Genomic DNA, 9,998 nt, shown 5'->3' on the forward strand with positions numbered 1-9,998 from the left:
TGTTTTTATATTTTACTAGTTTTGTGGGGTTTTCTTGTTTTTAAATCGATACGTAATCTAGGACTAGCATTATGTTTGCTAGACCTGGCATTTGGTCAGTACATACATGAGGTTTGAAGTTTCCTTTCCTTTTTAAATTTATTTTATATTTTTGCAGTTTTTTTCCATACTATTTAAGTTTCTCAATGTTTAGATATTTTTCTTCGGTGAAGCACAAGTTTCTTTTCATGGTCCCTGATCGATTTTAAACAGTTGGAACACCAGTGGCGCTGCTAACTGCTTTCTGGGCAGCCTCTATAGCTTGGTGGGCTTGTAGTACAGCTACAGCTTCGTCAACCTTAGAACGGAGTGACTCTGGAGACTCGAGCATATGAAGAAGTTCTGAATTATCCATCTCCAACAACATGCCAGTGATTTTACCAGCACGAGTAGGGCGCATGGCTTGAATCAGAGGAAACAGCCGTTCACCCAACATTTGCTTTTGCTGTTGAGGAGCGGCAGATACCAACATGGAAGCAGTCAAAGGTTCCTGACCCTGTACATGAATAGCAGGCTGTTGCATTGTAACTTGTGGCTGTATATGAAGATGTTGCTGAGGATTACGAACTCCTGCAGCGTATTTAAACCCCAGAACAGTGCGGACAGCAGGAGTAGCTGCAGCTGCAGCAGCTGCAGGACGTGGACCTATTGTCTGTGCTGATGTGTCGGCAACACGCTGTGTTGACATGACTCGTAAAACCTGTGAAGAAGCTGGTCTCATAGTACTAAACGGTGGTCTAGGAGCAGCTGGGTGGATAGCACCGGAGGACATATTTTGGAATGGATGAGGTCTGACACTTGGAGCAGTCCAGCGAGGACTTGGTCTTCGTTGAGCAATTTGGCTTGCAGGAGAGCATGCAGCAGGGTTCTGAGTCTGTGGAAGGGCTGCCATGAAGTAATCTGAAGGAGGTGCTGGCTGGTAGGGGTTGCTTACTAGGTTGGGCACAGCTTGTACACTTGCCGTTCTCTGCATATGCTGCATCTGCTCGTTAATGAGGTGAGCCTGGCGCTCTTCTTTGCGCTGAGCTAAAGCGACATACAATGGCTTTGTGGCCACAATTCTACCATTCATTTCTGTAACCGCGTTAGTGGCTTCTTCTGGGGAGGAGAAACATACGAAACCAAACCCTTTGCTGCGACCACCCCCCATCATAACCTTTGCACTAGTGATTGTACCAAATGGAGAAAACTCCTTCCGGAGACGTTCATCATCAATATCATCATCAAGATTTTTCACATAAAGATTAACACCCTGGTATCTGGTGATCCTATCTTGCTTCATCTGTTCAAATTTGCGCTTAAGTTCCGTCTGCCGTTCCACTTTTTTCTGAGCTCGACCAACGTAAATTTGTTTTCCACTGAGCTCCTTTCCATTCATCTCATCCACAGCTTTCTGTGCATCTTCACGCCTTTCAAAGCTTACAAATCCAAATCCTTTGGACTTTCCACTTTCGTCCTTCATTACTTTCACACTTAAAGCCGGCCCGAACTTGCCAAAGAGATCCTTAAGGCGCTCATCATCCATGTCTTCTCCAAAATTCTTGATGTAAACGTTGGTGAACTCTTTTGCCCTAGCTCCAAGTTCAGCTTCTCGTTCTTTACGAGACTTAAATCGCCCAACAAAGACTTTTCGATCATTTAGGAGCATTCCATTCATTTTTTCAATAGCTCTTTCAGCTGCTTCCTGTGTGTCAAAGTGCACAAATCCATAGCCCTTGGAACCGTTTTCATCACAGACCACCTTACAGGAGAGGATCTTACCAAAAGCAGACACGGTATCGTACAGTGCTTTATTACCAACGGATCTGTCCAGATTTTTAACGAATATGTTGCCCACTCCACTTCTGCGAAGTGATGGATCACGCTGAGACCACATGATGCGTACTGACTTGCCCTTGATAACATCGAAATTCATGGTCTCCAGAGCGCACTCCGCGTCCTTCGGGTGCCGGAAGTTCACATAGGCGTAGCCGGAGGAGCGGCGGGTGAGCACGTCCCTGCAGACCCGGATGGAGAGGATGGGCCCCGCCGCGCTGAACTTCTCGTAGAGCATCGCCTCGGTCACGTCGGGGTGGAGGTCCCCCACATACAGCGAGGTCATGGGGTAGCTGGGGGTGCTGGGGTTCATCGCGGCACCGCTGCGGTTCATCGCGGCACCGCTGCCCGCCGGGCCGCAGGCCGCGACCTTTCCGTGAGAGGAGCAGGGCGAGTGCCAGGCCGGAAGCCGGAGCGGGGGGAGGGGAACGGGGGCAAGCGCAGAGGGACAAAAAGCATCCGGAATCGAAAACGACTCAACGGCCGCGGAACCGGAACCGTGTCGATCCGTTGCCGCTGGCTGCAGGCGTGGAGCGAGGGTGGAGGTGTCGTTGCGGGCAGTGGGAAGGCCTCGGTCTCTTGGTTCCTTCTTGGAACTGCTGCGGGATCGCAGGCCGGCGGCTCGGGCTGGGCTGCTTCACCGGGTTATTTTATAAAAGAGCATTCATGGTTTTTCTAAGATAATTTTTAGAATCCAAATTTAAAATGCCTAGGAAAAAATAAATATTTTTTTCCTCCAAACTACTTTAGTATGTTTTTGTATATGTTCTACTTTACAGAGATATATTTTTATAAAATATTTTCTTTTTATGTCTACTAAAAATACAAAAAATTAGCTGGGCATGGTGGTGCTCACCTGTGTATCCCAGTTCCTCCGGAGGCTGAGGCTCAAGAATTGGTTGAACCCAAGAGGTGGAGGTTTCAGTGAGCCAAGATCGTGCCACTGCCCTCCAGCTTGGGTGACAGAGCAAGACGTTGTCTCAAAAAAATAAATAAATACATAAATAAACTCTACTTTTTATATTATGTAACAATGTAAAACATAATAAATATGTCATGTTAATATAGTAATATAGTCTCGAGATAAGTTTGGGATTCATTAAGTATAAGTTTTATAATCATAAACACACAGTCTTAATCTTGTGACCTAATATGGCTACATAGCTAAGTAATTGATGATCTGAAATAATTCTATTTAAGAAAATCCCTTAGAAAAGGTCCAGTCCCATGAAAAATATCAGGAGGATCTGTTAATGTTACAAAGAATTTATTATAGGATTTTGTTTTTTTTTTTTTTTTTGGAGACATAATCTCATTCTGTCACCCAGGCTGGAGTGCAGTGGTGCGATCTTGGCTCACCGCAACCTCCACCTCCCAGGTTCAAAGGATTCTCGAACCTCAGCCTCCCAAGTAACTGGGATTACAGGCGAGCATCACCATGCCCGAATAATTTTTGTATTTTTTTTTTTAGTAGAAACGGGGTTTCACCATGTTGGCCAGGCTGGTCTAGAACTCCTAACCTCAGGTGATCCACCCACCTCTTCCTCCCAAAGTGTTGGGATTACAGGCATGAGCCACCAGGCCTGGCCTAGAGGACTTCCTTAAATAGTGGTTGCCACTAATATAAAATTCAATTAAAAGTTTAAAAATTAAGTTGATGCACAGCTTTTTAGGAACACATCCATCATTTCAACAGTGTAGGGTTGTAAAAAACAAGCGCTAGGAAGGGTCTGATTACTCAAAAATCTGAGATTGATGTTCTGCCTCATTAACAAAAGCAAAATGCTCTTCCAGAGAAAGGCAGCTTTGCAGAACCATTTCCGTGTGTTTATGGGGGAAAGCAGATTCACAAAAATGTGAGAATGGGCTCACTCTTAATTCCTAAGAGATGCAGCTCACAGAATATACACTTGGGAGGGAAAAACCCGGGATTAATATATAAATGCCAGGCTTCTTAGAGACCTATGATTTAATCTGTAACTTCATTTCCAGATTTCCTAAAAGTTTTGAGGATTGCAAGCCCAAGCCCAGTGATGGTAGAGGGTTTAGAACAAGCCTAGACCATGCAGGAGGCCATTTCCCTTGGGCAACTAATCTGTCGATTGCATTACAATTTAGAGCAAACCCTGATTGGAGTTACCAAACGAACTGATTTGTGTGAAAAATTTTTGTGTTGAAGGAAAAGAAACTGAATATATTGAAGGGATTAATTAATTAATTATTATTATTATTTTGAGACAGAGTCTCACTCTGTTGCCCAGGCTGGAGTGCAGTGGCCACGGGTCACTGCAGCCTCCACCTCCCAGGCTAAGCAATCCTCCCACCTCAGCCTCCCCAAGTAGCTAGGACTAGAGGCATGTGCCGCCACACCCAGCTAATTTTTGTATTTTTTGTAGAGATCGGGTTGTGCCTTGTTGCCCAGGCTGGTCTCAAACTCCTGAACTCTCCAACTACCGAGCTCAAGCAATCTGCCACCTTGGCCTCCCAAAGTGCTGAGATTACAGGTGTGAGCCCCCACACCAGAGAAATTTATTCTTTCCCAGATCTTTCGAAGTTTACATTGGCATATTATAGGGCTCAATCACAGCTCTCAGTCACCATGGTTTCCAAAGTCATAGGGAATAGAAATCCCCCTGTCTAATTCCTACACTTTCCCGCTTCCCTTTTGTGGAGCTTCCTTTTCGTTTCATGCTTTTTAGCAATTATAAGTTTGACTGTTCTCCTGGAAAACTGATAATCTGTAGAAAACATCTAGTCTTTGGTTTGTTTTAAAACTTAAGGTAGTCTTATGCACAAATAAGGCAGAATAAAGTCGGTTCTTTGGTTAAAAAAAGAATTTAAAATGGAAAGCATAAAATATGGGCTGCCAGCCTACCCTGTTGACATATTATTATGGGCAATGGTGTCAGGTTGTACAGTGGGGTTGTAAATGTTGCATGTTGCACCTACACATATTAAATTGTCCAAATAGAAATGTACAAAATGACGCTTTTGTACTTGTACAAATAGAGAAGTACAAAAATATGCACTTTTGGGCAAAGGACATGATTAAACACTTCTCAAAAGAAGACATACATACATGTGGCCAACAAACATGAAAGAAAGCTCAGCATCACTGATCACTAGAGAAATGTAAACCAAAACCAGAATGAGGTAGCATCTCACACCAGTCAGAATGCCTGTTATTAAGAAGTCAAAAAACAGCAGATGCTGGAAAGGTTTGGAGCAAAAGGAATGCTTTGACTGTAAATTAGTTTAACTATTGTGGAAGACAGTGTGGTGATTCCTCAAAGATCTAGGGGCAGAAATGTCATTTGACCCAGCAATTCTGTTATTGGCTATGATACCCAAAGGAACATAAATTGTTTTATGAAAAGATACATGCATGCTTATATTCATCACAGCACTGTTCACAATAGCGAAGACATGGAATCAGCATAAATGCCTATCATTGATAGAATGGATAAAGCAAATATGGTACATATACACCACGGAATACTATACAGCCATAAAAAGAAATAAGATCATGTTTTTTGTAGGAACATGGATGAAGCTGGAGGCCATTATCCTTAGCAAACTTAACACAGAAACAGAAAACCAAATACCATGTATTCTCACTTATAAGTGGGAGCTAAATGATGAGAACACATGAACACGTAGCAGGGAAACAACAAACACTGTGCTCTCCTGGGGGGTGCAGCGGGTAGGGAGGGAGAGCATCAGGAAGAATAGCTAATGGATGCTGGCTTAATGCCTGGGTGATGGGTTGATCTGTGCAGCACACCACTTGGGCACATGTTTACCTGTGTAACAAACCTGCACGTCCTGCACGTGTACCCCTGAACTGGAAGTAAAAGTTGGAAATTTAAGAAATGTTTTGAAAAAAAAAAATACACACTTTTCAAGACTATGAAAATCAGCATAGGTAGGAACCCAAAAAGCAATGAATAGAAAGAAAATCATAATTAAGACCATTTTCATTAGTCAGAGTCTGAGTCTGGTGAAGAGCTGAAGAAGAAGCATGTCTAATCTCATCTCATTAACCAAGCTGGCCAACAAAGGCACAAGCCTGGTCTTGGTCCATTCTGTCTGGACGAGGCTGGAAAATGTTCACCTTACAACATGGTGTCAATGGGCATGAGGAGCTCATTCTAAAATAGGGAGCATTTTTTTTTCATTTATTTATTTTACTTTAGGTGTATACTATATCTGGCATTTCTCCCCATGTTATCCCTCCCCACCCTCCCCTCCCTCCCCACCCCCCATTATCTCTCCCCTACCCCCACCACCCAGCTGTCCCCTGTATGTGATGCTCCTCTCCCCGAGTCCACGGGTTCTTGTTCAACACCCACCACCTGTGAGTGAGAACATGCGGTACTTGGCTTTCTGTTGTTGAGTCAGTTTGCTGAGAATGATGGTTTCCAGATTCATCTAAGTCCCTACAAAGGACACCAATTCATCGTTTTTTTATGGCTGTATAGCATTCCATGGTGTATATGTACCACATTTTCTTTGTCCAGTCTATCATTGATGGGCATTTGGGTTGGTTCCAGGTCTTTGCTGTTGTACACAGGGCTGCAGTGAACATACGTGTCCATGTGTCTTTATAGTAGAATGATTTATAGTTCTTTGGGTATATACTCAATAGTGGGATTGCTGGGTCAAATGGAATTTCTATTTCTAGATCCTTGAGAAATCGCCACACTGTCTTCCACAATGGTTGAACTAATTTATACTCCCACCAACAGTGTAAAAGTGTTCCTATTTCTCCACATCCTCTCCAGCATCTGTTGTCTCCCGATTTTTTAATGATCGCCATTTTAACTGGTGTGAGGTGTTATCTTAATGTGGTTTTGATTTGCATTTCTCTAATGACCAGTGACGATGAGCATTTTTTCATATGTTTGTTGGCCTCATTTGAAAGGTGTCTCATATGTCCTCTTTTGAAAGGTGTCTGTTCATATCCTTCACCCACTTAGGTAACACACTCATATTCACCATTTTAGATTTTTGTTTTTAACTTTTTGTTTTGTTTTGTTTTTTGCTTTTCATGTACTTTTATGTTTTTAAAATTTTGAATAGGGGATACAGTTACAGTTCCTTGGTGGCTGTGGAGCACTGGGAAGCTGTGAGGGAGGTGAAAATGGTGGGGATTGTGTGCACTGGCTTTCCAGGATTGAGCTTAGGATGGGTGGGGCAGGCTAACTGAGCATTTTGGCCATTTCGTTTTTTTCTTTTTTTTCAAGAGTCTTGCTTTATCTTCCAGGCTGGAATGCAATGGTGCCATCTTGGCTCACTGCAACCTCTGCCCCTGGATTCAAGCAATTCTCCTGCCTCAGCCTCCTGAGTAGCTGGGACTACAGGCAAGCACCACCCTGCCCAGCTAATTTTCATATTTTTAGTAGAGACAGGGTTTCACCATGTCGGCCAGGCTGGTCTCCAACTCCTGACTTCAGGTGATCCACCTGCCTCAGCCTCCCAACGTGTTGTCATTACAGGTGTGAGCCACCGCGTCCAGCCTTGGACACTCCATTGATATTACTCCACGAATATTGTCTCATAAAGGTCATCATCTTTTCCGAAGCCAATGACTTAAATCATGTGCAATAGTTAATAATGGAAATATCATGGAGTGTCGTGTGGGACAGGGTTTTCATGTGTCCAAGGCCAGAGTTCCTCTTGATCAGTGAACCAGTAGCCATTATTTTCCTAGTTTTATTTTTTGGCATCTGGTGCCTGATCCTGTGCATCTTTAGTAACTGTTGTAAGATTATCTTTCAGGAGCCTTTTTAGCTGGGCCATGACCGAGAGCTGTCCATAGGCCCTTGAAGAGCATGGAGTCTAGTTCCTTTTCCAAAAAATTAGTTTTTATTTCTACATATTCAGGGGGTACAAGCGCGGGTTTCTTACATGCATATATTGTGTAGTGGTAAAGTCTGGGTCTTTAGTGTACCCGTCACCAGAGTGGTGAGCATTACACCCAATAGGTAATTTTTCAACCTTGACCTCCCTCCCACCCTTCCACCTTTTATAGTCTCCAGGGTCCATTATTCCCACAGAGTCTAGTGTTTTTGTTTGTTTGTTTGTTTGAGACCAAATCTCACTCTGTCACCCAGGCTAGACTGCAGTACCACAATCTCGGCTCATGCAACCTCTGCCTCCCAAGTTCAAGTGATTCTCCTGCCTCAGCTTCCTGATTACTTGGGATCACAGGCACCTGCCACCACACCCAGCTAATTTTTGTATTTTTTAGTAGACACGGGGTTTCGCCATGTTGGCCAGGCTGGTCTCAACCTCCTGACTTCAGGTGATCCACCTGCTTCTGCCACCTAAAGTGCTGGTATTACAGGCGTGAGCCACCATGCCTGGTTCAGAGTCTAGTTTTGAACAGCCCCAAGCTTTGATAATGGCTAGGGCAGCAGGTAGCTGTGTTGTATTTAATAATTCTTGTACATAAGACCCATTTTTTGTTTTGTCTCCATTGGAAGTGGGAAGACTCTTTGCTTCTACAGCATTCCAAAAGCTGTCTACAAGCCTTAGCTGCCTTTCATCAGCAAGGAGACAGGCTCAGGAGAGCAAAGAGCTCTGTCCGCTGGGCTGAAGTGGCTACAGACAAATGAGCCGCTTCCATGACGTCAAAGGCAGTAGTGATTGCACAGCCTGCATGATACTGATCAGAGCTACCCTTTACACGTGAGCCATCTGTAAACCAGGACAGCTCAACATTGCACCGGGGAGCCTCTTGCAGACCCTACCAAGGGGATAAATGGTCTCAGAGTCAGGCAGGTGTGCAGAGTCTGGCTTGGAGGTAAGGTTGCTGGAGGCGTGAGAGTGGGAGGAGCAGGGGCAGCAGGGGCTGCAGGGAGTGAGGGAGTCCACAGGAAGCCACCAGGCCTCATGCAGGTGTGAGTGCATCCACAGCTCCAGGCTCATGTACACTTGGGGGTCCCACAGCCATCTCTCAGTTGCCGTGACTAACAGGGCTGCAGCGGGGGCTACTCTCAGGCAGAAGGGACTCCACCAGCAGTGGGATCCAGGTGTGGACTACAGTGTCCGAGAGGGTAGCAGTAGCCTCCATGCTTGTGGATTAAGACCCCCCAAAGCACTCCCTTCCTTTTTCATACCCAAAGAGGGAAAAGGGGAATTTCTTTTTTCTTTTTCTTTTTCTTTTTCTTTTTTTTTTTTTTTTTTGAGACAGTGTCACTCTGTTGCCAGGCTGGAGTTTAGTGGCACCATCTTGGCTCACTGCAACCTCTGCCTCCCGAGTTCAACTGGTTCTCCTGCCTCAGCCTCCTAAGTAGCTGGGATTACAGGTGCATGCCACCACACCCAGCTAACTTTTGTATTTTTAGTAGAGGTGGGGTCTCACCATGTTAGCCAGGATGGTCTCAGTCTCTTGACATCATGATCCACCAGCCTTGGCCTCCCAAAGTGTTGGGATTACAGGCATGAACCACCATGCTCAGCCAATTTTTGTATTTCTAGTAGAGATGGGGTTTCATCATGTTGGCCAGGCTGGTCTCAAACTCCTGACCTCAGGTAGTCTGTCTGCCTTGGCCTCCCAAAGTGTTGGGATTACAGGCATGAGCCACCGCACCCAGCCAAAAAAGGGAATTTCTAATTAGGATGAACTAGAGCTGGGATATTTGCCAACTTCTCCTATAGTTTGTTGAAAACTTGCTCTTCGGATCCTGTCCCAGTAATGGGACCAGGTTTGGTAACTTTGAGTAAAGCATACAGCGATTGGTACAGAAAAGAAAAGTCAGGGACTCAGCTACAACAGTGGCCAGCAAGTCCAAGAAACCAGAGTTGGCATTTGGCTTTTGCTAAGGAAAATGCAAAACGTCTTGAACTCAGGATCTAAATGAATCTAAATGCAATCCATTCTCTGAAATTAAATACTCCAAATATTTCACCCGAGTTGTTACTAGCTGCTGTTTTCGTTTAAGAAAGGGTCTCCCTCTGTCACCCAGGCTGGAGTGCAGGGGTGCAATCACTGCTCACTGCAGCCTCAACCTCCTGGGCTCAAGTGATTCTCCCACCTCAGCCTCTCGAGTAGCTGGGACTACAAGTGTGCCACCACACCTGACTAATTTTTAAATTTTTTAAATTACAGAGACGGGGTCTCACAATGTTAACCAGGC

General features: G+C 44.7%; 1 protein-coding gene across 2 annotated transcripts; it reads right to left on the reverse strand.

The window, feature by feature from the left end:
• Positions 1–244: 244 nt before the first annotated feature.
• Positions 245–2,167, reverse strand: PABPC3 (poly(A) binding protein cytoplasmic 3). 2 transcript variants are annotated; one of them, XM_010334609.2, is made up of 2 exons: positions 826–2,167; positions 245–555 (listed from the first exon to the last, which is right to left on the reverse strand). In XM_010334609.2, exons 1-2 carry the CDS (start codon positions 2,165–2,167, stop codon positions 245–247), a joined length of 1,653 nt encoding a protein of 550 aa, XP_010332911.2. The 2 variants fall into 2 exon arrangements, with proteins under 2 accessions (XP_010332911.2, XP_010332871.2); XM_010334569.2 differs by having other exon boundaries at positions 245–2,167.
• Between the last annotated feature and the right edge of the window lie 7,831 nt (positions 2,168–9,998).

This window comes from Saimiri boliviensis, chromosome 16, assembly GCF_048565385.1.
Source record: "Saimiri boliviensis isolate mSaiBol1 chromosome 16, mSaiBol1.pri, whole genome shotgun sequence".
Lineage (NCBI taxonomy): Eukaryota > Metazoa > Chordata > Mammalia > Primates > Cebidae > Saimiri > Saimiri boliviensis.

Excerpts from the sequence above, each read along its gene's own strand:
- PABPC3 (XM_010334569.2), bottom strand. The coding sequence starts at position 2,167 with ATGAACCCCAGCACCCCCAGCTACCCCATGACCTCGCTGTATGTGGGG.